Source organism: Falco rusticolus, chromosome W (assembly GCF_015220075.1).
Source record: "Falco rusticolus isolate bFalRus1 chromosome W, bFalRus1.pri, whole genome shotgun sequence".
Lineage (NCBI taxonomy): Eukaryota > Metazoa > Chordata > Aves > Falconiformes > Falconidae > Falco > Falco rusticolus.
The window spans coordinates 19,860,864-19,876,291 of record NC_051209.1 but is presented as its reverse complement, the minus strand read 5'-3'; the positions used below and the strand labels follow the sequence as shown (position 1 = coordinate 19,876,291).

General features: G+C 37.6%; 1 protein-coding gene across 3 annotated transcripts in view; it reads left to right on the top strand.

Moving 5' to 3' along the window:
* Positions 1-15,428, top strand: part of LOC119140652 (kinesin-like protein KIF2A) — a 93,135-nt gene that overhangs the window by 32,969 nt on the left and 44,738 nt on the right. For all 3 annotated transcript variants that reach the window (XM_037372147.1, XM_037372148.1, XM_037372150.1), the window contains 7 exons: positions 1,722-1,816; positions 3,110-3,229; positions 3,670-3,724; positions 5,756-5,878; positions 6,459-6,559; positions 8,960-9,055; positions 12,188-12,242. In XM_037372147.1, the coding sequence (XP_037228044.1) occupies positions 1,722-1,816; positions 3,110-3,229; positions 3,670-3,724; positions 5,756-5,878; positions 6,459-6,559; positions 8,960-9,055; positions 12,188-12,242 (645 nt within the window). The remainder of the gene's footprint in view (positions 1-1,721; positions 1,817-3,109; positions 3,230-3,669; positions 3,725-5,755; positions 5,879-6,458; positions 6,560-8,959; positions 9,056-12,187; positions 12,243-15,428) is intronic.

Below are 15,428 nucleotides of genomic sequence, written 5' to 3'. Positions count from 1 at the left end.
AAGAACAATAATAACAACAATGACAACAACAGTTATAATGGAAAGGGAAAGAATAACATCCCGAAGGAAAGGAAGAAAGGAACAGTTGGTACACAATACAACTGCTCACCACCTACCACCCAACCAATGCCCAGACAGTCCCCCAGAAAATGATCTGCCTGCTCCAGCCAACCACCCAGGTTTATATACCAGGCATGACATCCCATGGTATGGAATACCTCTTTGGCTAGTTTGGGTCAGCTGACCTGGCTGTGTCCCATTCCTTGTGCCCCTCCAGCCTTCTTGCTAACAAGGCCTGAGGAACTGAAAAGTATCACATCAAAACCAAAACATAGCACCATACTAGCTCCTAAGAAGATAATTAACTCCATCCCAGTTGAAACCAGGATAGTGCTGAAGTGCAGTCTCTGGGGGGGTGACTCAGAGGTAGCAGGTGGGACATGCTGGTGTTGGAGGAGTGGATTTGTCTAATGGTGCTACAGGAGGAGGCATGTACTGTGGTATGTGGATGTGAGAATGTACTCGTTCTACAGAGCTGCTGGGGAGCTGTATTGGTGCACAGGTGTGTGCACAGGTGAGCTTGGTGAGACTGAGGATGGCCTGGTAGAGACACCTGCAGGAGCTGCTGTGGGTGTGTGTGGGCTGCAGGCTACAAACAAGTTAAAATTGTGTGGTGTTCAGGGAGTTTATGGAAAGATTAAGTACAGTTGTAATGAAAATACTTTTTGCTGGGTGTATAAAGCTTTTTATTTCCATTTTTTTTTCCTTTGGGGAGATAACAAATTATTATTTAAGTTTCCTTTTTTACCGTATTGCTTGTGTTTTCCTCTCAAATGCAATGGAGTAAGGGGTTGCTTGTTTGTGCTATGGCTCATTAAGGGAGGGTGTTGGGGAGCAGTTGCATTGGATTAGTGTTCTTTAGAAACCCCAATTCTTGGTACTCTTAGGACAAAGTATAGATGTGAAATCAGTGTGAACATGCACTTTTATATCGGTGCATGGCTGCTCTTCTGATTGCTTCTTGCATGTGTAGGAAATATGATAAAGTATGATAGATTACATTTTAAAATACACTATATTTGAGAGGGAAAATTCTTATTCCTACTGAAATGTTATTGGTTTTATTGTAGTTTATGGGGGCTTGCTGGCTTTGGATCTTTCACTAGAGAAGTCAGAGCAAGGGCAACTCCAGCTTAACAGTCTGTGTTAGCAATTGGTTTTAAAATGATGGTTTGTATTAAACTGCAGGCAATTTAATTTTACTTGAATTACCAACTGGTTGAATGACCATAAGAAGTGGCTATCAGAATACAATTTTAGGGGGCTTCCCTCCTATGTTGTGACACTTAATGTTGTATCAGCCTAGAAGGGAGACAAGTCTTTGTGGAGTGCACCTCAGGAAACATTCCCACCTGTGGTAGACTCTCTTAAGTGGTGTAGTTTTTTTTATGGTATTTTATTTACTTACCATTTAGTTTTCTGTTCATTGAGGTTTTTAACTTATGCACTGACTGTCCTGTTAGAGCCTTTGCTAGTGGATCAAATCTGAGCTAGTTTATGGTATGTGGCCAGGAATGATCTTCTATTTTTTTTTTATTATTTTTTTTAACCCCTCTTCTTCTTGCCTCTATCTGCATTTCTCAGTGCAGGCATTAAAATAACTTCGTAACTTCTGGAAAATTTTCCCATCTGTTAATTGATCTTTTGTGTTTCCTTTTTAGGCCGAATTCACCAAGCTATGGTAACGTCCCTAAATGAAGATAATGAAAGTGTAACTGTTGAATGGATTGAGAATGGAGATACTAAAGGCAAAGAGGTAAACATAATTATTTTAGAACTTTTCTCTTTTAAAAAATATGTAGTTTACATGGATATTTGGATTTTGCACTGGAAACAAAGAGAAAATATAAATCTTAATTTACTTGATGATTCTTTGGTTACAGACTGTTTTGAATAGGAGATACTGGGCAAATGCTGGTATCTGTTGTATTAAATTTGACTTCCTGAGCTCTGTGTCATAGCTTTCAAATAGTGCTTTTCATCTTTTAATTTTGAACCAGATTACAAAGGTTGACCTTGTTACTCCTTTTTACAAGTAGAAAAATCAAGTTTTTGAGAGGGAGAATGACTTGCAGTTCAGACAAGAAACCAGTGGTAGCTGGATTAGAAATCTTTTTGTGTTTGTATTATTGAAGGATTGAACTGCTAGTTTGTTTGTTTATTTTAGGCAGCAACTTTTCAGCCTTGCTTTCCTTAAGGAATTGTGTCTGTGTGTGTGACCCAGTTATACTTTGCTATCCCCTCTTCCTGTAAATTTTGGAACACGTTAGCCAGTTTCAGCTGAGATTTGGAGAAGCAGCTCAGAAATAATTACACTTCACCAGTTTTGTCAAATAACAGGGGGGAAAAAAATTGTGAGAATGTCCTGGTGATCTCATCAGCTGACCTCATCCCTCTGGACACAGAACCTGTACGGTAGTGAGGCCTTTGAAAGGCCTAGCCAGAGGAAATGGCAGTTTATAGAGACCAAATCTATTTAAGATTTTTAGGAAACCAAGTTTCAATAGATCTGAAACCAGCTATTTTTAAGATCCTACCCCTCCCCCCCCCTTACATTTTACAGCATTTTGAATGAGGAACACTTACGGGGGGGGAAGCAGGATAAATTCAACATGGCTTCAACTGCACTTTTATTTTTTGAGTGGTTGTAATTCATCTGTTTCTTTTGCACTGTCTGGGAAATTTCAAATAATTGAGATCTCTTTCTTTTTATGTTACAGAATGTCTTTTATATTCTGCAGTAATTGTCAAATTACCACAGTAATACTAGCTACTTCTGTATGAATTTAATCACTTTAAAAAATTATGAATATCTATTGGTCATTTTTAATTAATCCCTTTTCTGAAGGGTGTGTTTGCACCTAATAAAAAGACCAAAGTTTATACTGTTTTTAGTGAACATAAAATAAGATCATTCAGGTTATAGAATTAACAAATTGTGGGGTAAAGCCACTAAATATATTTTTTTAGTTTAAAACATAACACAAGAAATGGAGAGGGTGAATATTTTTCTAAGACTCATAAATGCGTTATATATTCTTTTACACAGATTGACTTGGAGAGCATATTTTCACTTAACCCAGATCTTGCACCTGATGAAGATATTGAACCTAGTCCAGAGATGCCACCACTACCTATTCCAGCAGCCAAAGTAAACAAAACTGTGAAGGTTGGTAATACCTATGCAACATGCTCAAATTAAACTTATAGTACTCCTATACATGTTTGTATGTTTGAATTTTTAAATCTAACTTTTGTGTCTGTGTAGCTATTTGATAACTGTGTTCCTTTCTTTTTCCTATGGTGAATAGGGGTTTCTAAAAAATTTTCTGAGAACAGGTTTGGCAGAGAGGGAGTTGGGGATTAATATTTATATAACTAAATATATCTCAAGGAAAAAATATAGAAAAGGTTTTGCAGGTTGTTTTGAAACAGTACTCATAGTTCAAGCAGTCTTCACCCTAGGATCTTCAGGGAAGGATTTGGCAGCAATCACTTCTCTATTGCTGATGTTGTGTTATTTTTATTCACTGGAAAGAAGCACAGGTGGGGCTGCAGTTTGTTTTCAATAATAAGGTGATCAAATAATAGAGATTTCTTTCTTTATAGAGTCGACGAACTGTGGCACCTATTAAGAATGACACTCCTGCCAGAGATAACAGAGGTAAATATTATCTCTTTCCATTTCAAGGAAGTAAAAAATATGGGAACGTTTTAATCTCATGCTCATCTAACATTCCTTAATAGTTCTTCATTTCTAATTTGGTATGTATGCATGTGACATGTAAAAGACATGGTACATCATTCCTGGATTACTCCTATGTATATTTAGGAATGCATACTGTATGAATAGTATTTATATTTAAATTTAAGCAATGTAGCATTAGGAAAATTAAGCTGAAAGAACTGAAGATGCAAAAATTCAAAGTTAATTAATTATACTACATTATATGTGGACTTTTCCAAGTTAAAGCATCCTCAGTTTGCTTCAGCTTGAGTGTTTCAATATATGTTAAGTAGTGCACTTAAAATTCTTATGCCTTCAATTTTTTAGTTTTGTTTTCTAACAGTCTGTGTGTAAACATTAATTCAAAGAGTACTTAAACCCTACAGGTTATTTCTTGCTCTATGGTTAATAGTGAAAAATCTACAAAAATGCTGAAGTATCACAGGAGGACAAGTGAAAAGTGTGTATTGGATGAATACAGATGTAATACATCTAATAACATGAGAAAAAATAGTTATTGCTTATTGTTTTCATTTTCTCTCCTGCATTAAAGTTAACTTGTACTGATGATGTTGATGATTCTTCTTCCAAACATTAATCTACTGTAATTAATTCAGACTAGATTCCATTCTGTCTGTTTAAACCTGAAACACAAGTGGGTTTGCATATCTTTACAAATGTTTAGATTCTTCTGATGGACAATTGGGATCACTTCCTCTTCTGCCATTTGCCTCTGGGGATGTTAAATCAGAAATCTCATGAGAGGATAATTTTTTTTCAAACTAATATGGTTTAAATTTGAGACATCTTATTGATGGGCTCTCCTCACATCTATACATGTTGTCATTTGTAGTAAATGGTCTGTTTGGTATGAAATAACCCTGTAGCTTGTATTTTAATAGGTCCTGTGCATCTTACTCTTTACAGTCAGCCTAAGTATTTGTTCTTTGTTGGCCTTGTAATTAAAGTTTTCTCAGCACACTGTCTTGTTTCGTGTAGTTAATTCATGCTGTAAACTAGATCTCCTATCATATTTGGAATGATCTGGGGATTTGTCTTGTTTATCCCATTTGATACCTGTTTCCATAGTTGTCTCCGTGTTGCACAGCGTGCTGGCTTTCATTTGGAATGTCATCTCTAGGCTACCAAATAAAGTTGTTACCTTCACTTTCATACTCCTCTGGCAGACCTTATTAGGAACATGCATAGGAAACTGGCCAGCTGAAGCAGAGCTGCTTGAAGCAACTCTTTAAAAAACAACTTAAAACATTCAGCTCTACCAAAGAGGCTTGCATGCATGCCACTCCCACTGCATTTACTGGGAACAGACATCAATCTGCATCTTGAGAAGTTGGCATCCTTATCACATATCGAATGAATAAGTTTAGGTAGACATACTGATTGTATCTGTATCCCTTTCAGCATAGTGACAAAAAGGTTTGTTTCTTCCACTCATAGGTTGAGTTGCACTTTGCTGCCTTTTATTTGTATCCCTCTACTTGTCCACAGGTTGTTACAGAATGGTCCCACCCCATTGAATCTACATCTAGAGAATATGAAACAATGGGTCCATTTTTTTCTTACTGGGTTTTTGGGTATAATTACAATATAAATAAAATTTCAACACTTTAAACTTCAAAACTGCATATCTCCAAGTACATACTTCATTCTATGCACATCAATTCTACTAATTCTGTAGTAGAGTATTTAAAAATATGCATGTGCAGCATTGGTACTTAATAATTATGTTTTGTTGTTGTATAACACTAGGATAAAAAAGCTGCATACCTAATGTCTTCATTAATAGACTTTCTATATGTATGGCTCCCCCTTTCCCCAATAAATTGTTGTATCTTGAAAGGGGCCTCATTTTATCTTGCCATAATAAAGTATTTCAGAATCGGAATTGTTACTCTTCTATATCTAGATGAACTTTGATTTTTTTTTTTTTTTTTTTTTTTTTTGCAGTGGTTGGTTCTGCACGCATGCGTCTTACTCAGCTTCCTGAACAGTCTTCCTCCTCACAACAGAATGGTAGTGTTTCAGATATATCTCCGGTTCAAGCTGCAAAAAAGGAATTTGGACCTCCTTGTATGTAAACTGTGTATCAAGGATTCATTCATTCTGGGCATTACATGTACATTCTTTTGGATTATATTGTTGTCCATAAATGAGAAATGGTCTATATATGCAGTTGCCTGTAGGCTTCCTCATGAACTTTTTCAGAGTGCTGTGGCTAAACAGATGTTCACTTTTATCATAGTTATTCTAATATTTGGAATTTGGTTTTCCTCTAACTTTTTTTTAACCATGGTGGTGTGTGTGTTTTATGTTTTTGTTTTTTTTTTTTAATTTGACTGGGCTTTCTTTTAATTCAGACCAAGAGATCACATGTATCCAAATATCATCACATGTCCAAATATATTTTGGGGGTCATTGTCCTTATATTTTCAGTTGTGCAATTATTGTCCCATTTCCATGATTTTTTCTAATTTATTTATTCTATAATTTTTTTAAATTACTGTAATTATTCTGTACTAATACTGATTTGCTTTAAAAGACAGTTGATATAAATAAATGCATTCTAATTATTCATAAATTAGTAGAAATGTTATAGTGTAAATACTAAATTCATGCAACAATATTTTTAAATTACATCGTTTTCTTTAAGCACGTAGAAAATCTAACTGTGTAAAAGAGGTTGAAAAATTGCAAGAGAAACGTGAAAAGAGAAGGTTACAGCAGCAGGAACTTAGAGAAAAAAGAGCTCAGGTTAGTATTTTTAGCTCGGATGGAAAACATGTCAGGAAGATAAGATGTTTGCAAAATTATTGTGCTTTTTTTAAGTCTCCCATATTTTTAATGAACTTTAATCTTGAAATTAAATGTTTTCATCCTGTATATAATTTTGATAAATATTTTGGCGCGTGGTTGCATTGCTCTGATAACAATTTCTTTAGACAGTTTTTCCCCTTTTTCTTCCTACAGAAATAATTGCTTATCTTTCTGTATGTTATTTAAAAATCAAGTACTGACGATGGCTATTTCTTAAGGAAAATATATTGATGAAAATAATCAAATCTTTGGCTTTAAGATAGGGCTGTTATTCTGCAGGAAGTATTGCAACATTATGATAAATTGTTCTTTATTATCTTTGATGTTTCATAGGAGATCTTTCTGAGGCCCATGTTTGAACAGTGATACTTTTTTCTCCCTTTACACCTATCTATGCATTTCTAATTTAGTTTTGCATCATGCAAACAGCTTGGCAGCAAGTTGTTAGATGCTTGTGTGAAAGAAATGAAGTTAATCATTTGAGAAAATCTTTTAATATTAAATGACTTTCTGTCACAGTAGTGTAAAAGCTTTTACACTACTAGTAACGTAATCTTGTTGGCAGGCCTATGTGTATGTGTTAGTCTATCGAAAGAGATACTACCAATTTGCTGTTGACATGAGAAGTACCACCACCAAATAAATAATGCAGACAATTTACTTAATGGTTTAATGATGCTTCTAAGTTGACCTAAAATCACTTATATTGAATTCATGTTCTCTAATTTCCATACACTTAAACAAATGCAAAATACTACTGTGGCTTTGTGTGAGGAGCAAATATATTTTGTTTTATATATTTATATTTATATATATATTTTATATATATATATTTATATATTAAAATTCTTTGATGTGGTACTATACCTAAAATTTTCTTTTTATCACTTCTGTGATGACTCCCTTTGCATCTGAGTCAAACTTCTGTATGAGAAAGCTCTGTTTTTCTTGGTGACTTGTATGTATCTATGCTTCATGTTTCTTTGTGTATTCTGTTGCTGTAAAACGCAGCAATAATTAGCCAAACACTGGCTTCTGGTGGGCAAGACCTTTAATATTCTACAAACTCTGTATAGGCAAATACCTCTTCCATAATAAGCAATACCCCTTTCAGAATGTTAGAAGAAAATGTTTTAGCAGGAATACACTTTGTATGGACTTACTGTAAGTAGATTTTAGTTCACTGTAGTTAGGGTGAAAAACTTAAAGGTACGGTCAACTTCTGATTGCCGTGGCACAGTTTTGTCTGAGGTGTGGATCAGCTGTGTCATGGGTGTAGAGACACGAGCTGGCTCCATTTCAGCTTAACCCCAATGCAGTGCTTTCTGAAAGTGCCTATGCTATTTCCACAGCTAGATATGATCCAGGAGTTTTAGCTCATTTGTGGGAAGCCATGCAAAGCTTAATAAGGTCTGAGTACCAGAGCTGGCTATGCATGGCATCAGCAGCATGTCCTGAAATGGGGTAAAAACTGACAGTCACAGGGAGAAGTGACAAGAAGGACATTTGAGCAATTCTGCAGAGAACCAGCTCAGCTGACAGTAGGCTCAGTAGCTCAGGCTTTGTGAGGTTAGAGGGTCTCCATGCATGGTCTCTTACATGTCTGTTTGCTCTGATACTGATGGTTCCAGGTTTAGGGACAGGAGGTCTTGTGAGCCTAGATGTAGCCTATTGTGTATCATTGGGATTGCTTCTGCTTTTTTGGGGGTGAGATGGGGTGGTCTAGGATTGTTAGAAGAGTTTCCAATGCATCCAAGTAACTGTAGAAGTTAACTCAGAACCAGCAAGTAGGATCAGTCTCCTTTAACCAACTCTGATCCAGCACAGTTGTGTTTAGAGCAGCTGGGGCACCTGCACTGTCCTCTGCAGTGTGTTTTGTACCTGTATAATAGAGTGTATCCATTTGTCTGTTGGACTGCCTTATTTCAGATTAAGAAGTGTTGACTATATGTGCCATGTGTTGTGCAATTGTTCTGCTGTGTTTCTTTAATGTGAAAATTCTGGCAAAAGGCAGGATTCATTACTTTCTTGAGTAGATTTTTAATGAGTCATCACTTAGAAATATATATAAAATAGAAAATACTTTTTACTATATACTTCTATTATACCAACCAAAAATATGTAATAGAAAGCATGTAATTGTTTTGTTTTATGATCAGTAAGTTAGCTACACCAGAATGGAAAAAAAACTTGCAGTTGAAATATTTATGGTGTTTTGTAGAAAAATTAACATTTCAGTTAGTGTTGGTTTTTTAACAAGTAAATTTAGAAGATATTGAAATTAGTTCATTTCAGGAAAAAAAAGTATATTAGAAATTCTGTTGCTTACTTCCCTAGGAGGTTGATGCTACAAACCCAAATTATGAAATTATGTGTATGATAAGAGATTTCAGGGGAAGTTTGGATTATAGACCACTGACAACTACAGATCCTGTAAGTACCCCAGTGATGTGGAAATTTTTTATCATTCTGAGTTTTACTGTGTTTCCAATTTTTTCAATCTATGAATATCCTTCTGCCTGTAAACATAAAAAATGAATAACTTTAAATTTATTAGTATTCTTTATAACGGGGGGTTCAATCATTTTTTATGTCACTTAAATATATTTTGACAATAATACCAACATGTACTAATTAGCCTCCATATTGTAGATTTTCCTGGGGTGCTAAGGGATGTGCACACAAAACCATTAAGCTATTCTGAAAATCCCTGTTGAGTATAAAAATTAATATTTGATCTTTGAAGGTGATGAGGGCCTTTGATTTGCAGAGAAGTCAGAGGAGCAGAATCCTTAAATTATGAAGATTATCAGATCTCTGTGGAAATCATAGAATGGTTTGGGTTGGAAGGGACCTTAAATATCATCTAGTTCCAAACCCCCTGCTATGGGCAGGGACACCTTCCATTAGAACAGGTTGCTTAAAGCTCCATCCAACCTGACCTTGAACACTTCTCCAGGAAACCTGTTCCAGTGTCTCACCACCCTCACAGTAAAGTTCTTCCTAATACCTAATCTAAATCTACCGTCTTTCAGCTTAAAGCCATCCCTCTCATCCTATCACCACATACCCTGGAGCCTTCTCTTCTCCAGGCTGAAAAACTCTCTCAGCCTGTCTTCATAGGAGAGGTGCTCCAGCTCTGTGATCGTCTTTGTGGCCCTCCTCTGGACTTGCTTGAGCAGGTCCATGTCCTTCTTATGTTGGGGACCCCAGAGCTGAACGCAGTACTGCAGGTGGGCTCTCACGAGAGCCAAGTAGAGGGGCAGAATCACCTCCCTTGACCTGCTGGCTACACATCTTTTGATGCAGCCCAGGATGCAATTGGCTTTCTGGGCTGCAAGTGCGCATTGCCGGGCCATTTTGAGCTTCTCTACCAACACTCCCAAGTCCTTCTCCCCAGGGCTGCTCTCAATCCATTCTCCGCCCAGCCTGTATTTGTGCTTGGGATTGCTCTGATCCACGTGCAGGACCACAATTGCACTTGGCCTTGTTGAACTTCATGAGGTTTGCATGGGCCCACCTCTCAAGCCTGTCAAGGTCCCTCTGGGTGGCATTCCTTTCCTCCAGTGTTTTGTAGAAGGCCACCAAATTTGTCAGGCATGATTTCCCCTTCGTGAAGCCATGTTGGCTGTCACCAATCACCTCCTTATTTTCCATGTGCCTTAGCATAGTTTCCAGGAGGATCTTCTCCATGATGCTGCCAGGCACAGAGGTGAGACTGACCGGCCTATAGTTCCCCGGGTCTTCCTTTTTTCCCTTTTTACAAATGGGGGTTATGTTTCCCCTTTTCCAGTCAGTGGGAGCTTCACTGGACTGCCACGACTGCTCAAATATGATGGATAGTGGCTCAGCCACTTCATCCACCAGTTCCCTCGGGACCCGCGAACATACCTCATCAGGTCCCATGGACCTGTGCACCTTCAGGTTCCTTAGATGGTTTCAAACCTGGTCTTCTCCTACAGTGGGCAGTACTTCATTCTCCCAGTCCCTGCCTTTGGATTGTGTGAGTTGGGCAGCGTGGCTATAGTACTTGCCAGTGAAGACCAAGGCAAAAAAAGTCATTGAGTAACTCAGCCTTCTCCATGTTGGTTTTAGCCATGTCTCCTGTTGTTCATTGGAGGGTACAAGTTCTTTCATCTTCCTTTGTTGTCCAATGTGCCTGAAGAAACCCTTTTTGCTATTTTTCACATCCCTAGCTCAGCTCCAGCTGTGCTTTGGCTTTCCTGATCCCCTCTGTGGACTCCTGGGCCATATCCCTATAATGTCCCCAGGATTTGTATCCCTGCCTCCATTGCCGATGGATTTTGTTATTTTGTTTTAGTTTGGCTAAGAGATCTTGACTTAGCCAAGCTGGCCTCCTGCCTATCTTTTTGCACATTGGGATTGAGAACTCCTGCGCCCTAAGAAAATATTTTCTAGCTCTCATTTACTCCTTTACCTTTGAGGGCAGTTTCCCAAGGGATTCCATGCACCAGTACAGCCAAAAGTTTACTGTTCTGAGTGTTACCAAGATCTCGGAATGAAGAACTTATCAACACCAATGTGATGTAGATAAGCAGACACTTCTTTATTGATGGCCAGGTGCGTGAGTGAGTCTTCTCACGATCAACACACACCAAGTTTCAAAATCAGACACCATATATAAACTTATTCATGCATATTCATTAAGTATTCATGCATAATCATAATATTTCCCGTAAATCATTAACATATTCTCCTCCTATATCCGATTCTGCACAGTAGAGCTTAGAAAGGTCCAGAAATGGGTCTGGGGTACGATTTGGGTAGGTGGTATATGAGTCGGTGGTCGCGATCTCCCCCTGCCGGAATTACCTTTTACTAAAGTTCACGGTTTCTTGGCAGGTAACTACAAGTTGTTCCAGTCTACTCTCCCCAGTTCCCATTAATTCTATATTCTGACATTTCAATACACTTTCTACATACAGAAGTCTAGTCAAATACAACGAAATCTGTAAAATCCCAAATTTTTTACCTAAGTTTTAAACAATGATTCTAGCCCATTCTTCTGGCCTTGCTACAGGGCTGTACAAAGGATTTTCTAGCAGCTTTTGCTGTGCAACTACAAGTTTCATTAAAATATATTTCTTATTCCAAATGATTTTTTTAAAATCAAATAAAGTCAATTAATTCTAATTTATTAGCAGATCTGTAACATGAGGTTTAGGATCTTGACTCTACTTTTTACCTGTCCTGTACCTCTGAAGATTGAGAATTCTACCAGTGCATGATCAAAGAGATTGTGACAATTTCTGACAATAACATATCTACCCTGATACAGCTAGATTTGCTTGCAGTGTTCCAAGATGTGGAATCTTCATCTGCATGATCAGATCACTGTCTGCAGGGGGGTTTATTGATGTATGGTTCTCCCTTTTGGGTTCTTGGTTATTGTTCAGACACAAGGGGCTTTTACACGTTCGTATGACTCGCTGTCTTGGAAATTTCTCTTTGTTTAAGCAATTGGTTAATTAATTCAAGAATAGAAGTAACATATCATATAACAGGAATTGGGGTATATTTTACTTTATATTGTTTTCTTTATAGATTGATGAGCACAGGATATGTGTTTGTGTACGAAAACGTCCACTCAATAAAAAAGGTATGGCCATTTAAGATTTTGCCAATTTTTTTTGGCTGAAAAGCTTCTTCTGATAGTAATGTTATTTGTATTAAAGAGATCTAGAAATACTGATCAAAAGTGAAATTGTTATGCTAGACAATATGTGTGAGGGACCCAGAAAATTCATAACTTGTCATAATCCGGATAAAGATGGGGAGAAAAGTTGTTTAACTGTCACCATTTTATGTACTGGGAGCTGAGGCACAGAGAGACTGTAATGTTTTCCCAAGGTCATCTAGGATGTATTTAGTTCATCTGGGAATTAATTCTATTGTAATTTCTTCAGTATTCTTACATTGTGTTAGGATGTCGTGGTTTAACCCCAACTGGCAACTAAGTACCACACAGCCACTCTCGTTCCCCCCTGCCCTCCGGTGGGATGAGGATGGGGATTGGAAAATGGTAAAACTTGTGGGTTCAGATAAGGAAAATTTAATAATTGAAATAAAGTAAGTATTATTTTAATTATAGCAGCAACAATTGTAAAGAAAAAGAGAGGAATTAAACCCAGAGGAATAAAAACCCTCAAAAACCCCAAACAAGATGCACAATACAGTTGCTCACCACTCGTTGACTGATGCCCAGCCAGTCCCCGAGCAGTGAACAGCGGCCCCCAGCCAACTCCCCCCATTTTATATACTGAGCATGATGTCCTACGGTATGGAATATCCCTTTGGCTAGTTCAGGTCAGCTGTCCTGGCTCTGCTCCCTCCCAGCTTCTTGTGCACCTGCTCACTGGCAGAGCATGGGAAACTTGAAAAGTCCTTGTCTTAGGGTAAGCACTTCTTAGCAACAACTAAAACCATCAGTGTGTTATCAACATTATTCTCATACTAAATTCAAAATCACAGCACTCTGCCAGCTACTAGGAAGAAAATTAACACTATCCCAGCTGAAACCAGGACATAAGATCACCATTCTTTTAAACTATTCTTGAAGTGATCTCCTGATCAGTGAGCTGCCCAATGAAAACTTTATGGTTTTTTTTTTAATATATGTATATTTATACTTTCAAGTGGTCTCAAATCAGACATCAAGGGAACAATTCAGGTGCCTGAATGGTGGTATTTTCTGACATGTAAGGTGCCCAACGGTGTCTAAGAGATCCTTGCAGGGCTAGTGGGTTACAGACAAACTGGGGACTTGTATCTCCTGGAGTTTCTGCTCAGGGCTGGGCAGGATACAGGCATATGAAATGGCACTAATAATTTTAGGTGCTGGAACCACTCCCTAGGGACTTCTTTTTATGTATGATTACTATTACAACTTTTTTTCTTACTGCCTGCTGATCAGACTGGAGAAGTTTAGATGTTCAACTCCAGTTAAATCCCAATCTATGAATTTCTTTACTTCCAGCGGGAAATTAAGAATCACAAATGCTTCTGGATTGCAGCCTGTCTGAATCTAGCACTAAAGCAAGCTGACTTTCATTTTGAAAGATGTTTCTTTCCTTCTCTTGTTGTCATATTTTGTTTAGCTAAAGGACTCGAAGAACATCACTCTGACTCTGAAACAACATGGGATGCATTTATTATTTTTGTAATGTGAGAACTACACATTGAGGATTATCCAGAGCATATCCAGAAGAAAATGGGAGAATTATATAGGAAAGGGAAAACATATGTTGATATCCGTATATAGTTAGTTTACTTTTGTGTTATTTTTTTTCTCCTCTCTGTTGGTGCTTCCTCTACCTTTTTCTTTTTCTTTATTTTTACTTTTACTGTGTATTGAGTCTGGCTGGGATGGAGCTAATTTTCCCCATAGCAGCCCTCATAGTGCTGTGCTTTGTATTGGTAGCTAGAAAGGTGCTGATACCACACCAGTGTTTTGGCTACTGCTGAGCAGTGCTCACACAGCATCAAGGCTGTCTCTCCAACATTCCCCCCTCGCCACTAGGCTGGGGGTGGCAAGATCCTGGGAAGGGACATAGCCAGGACAGCTGACCAAACTAACCAAAGGGATATTCCATACCATATGATGTCTGTTCAGCAATAAAATTAAGAGAAAGGAGGAGGAAGGAGGTGGGGCATTCGTTATTTATGATGTTTGTCTTCTGGAGCAACTGCTATGCCTACTGAAGCCCTGCTTCCCAGGAAATGTCCAGACATTGCCTGCTGATGGGAAGTAGAGAATAACATCTTTTGTTTTCCTTTGCTTCTTTGTGCAGCCTTTGCTTTTCCTTTATTTAACTGCCTTTATCTTGACCCATGAGTTCTTTTCCATCTTATGTTCTGCTGAGGAGGGGAGTGATAGAGTGGTTTGGTGGGCACCTAGTGTTCAGCCAAGGTGAACACACTACATACTGCTTTTTTTTATTCCCCATATTTTTTCCTTTATTTATTTGAAAGGAATGCATAATCTCAAAAATTGGTTGACTGAATCTATTTTGCACAACCTATGTAAAAGGGCACTCAATATACAAGTCTGGTAGCAGTTCAATTTCTGTTTTAGCATTGGAGGTTATCTTTCATAAAATATGACTTAGAAATGTGGTACGTTTGGGGGGAATGTTACCTTCTACCTGCACTGAAGGTGGACAAAGTGAAATTACATTAAATGACAGCAAGTTGTCATGAGGCATGAGTTGGGATTCAGAAGTGGGATTTGATTCTGTGCAAGTTGCATATCTGGATATTAGTGGTTTGGAGGCTATTAAAAAGTAGTTCTGAGGTGTTGGTAGGAAGATGAATGTCAAAATAAAAATGTGGTATAAAGCCACATGAAATTTTTGAAGCCCATGTCTTAAGAAATTTTACATAGAAATTGAAGAATTACATATTAGTAGATCATAGTAGTAGAAGATCACATATTAGTGATCCTTACTGTACAGATAAAAGTTCTTTATTTTTGTGCATATCATAGATTGCTGGGTTCTCTGTTTTGCTGAGTCATATCATACAACAATTAGCAATAAATTGTAGTGCTGTGTAGTAATTATAACCTGGGAACTCACTATTGAAATCACATCTAGTTGGGCTTTTGTTCATTCCCAGTGATAGGAAGCAGCATTAGCATTTTCAGCTTCTTTCTGCTTATAAGATAATTTTTAGAAAGGATTTTACTTTAGAGAAATTCTATATTAAAGATGATACTATACATTCCAGGAGGAATACACAATGAAAATGTGTGTAGAATGAAAACAATTTTTTTCTTTTGAAAGCT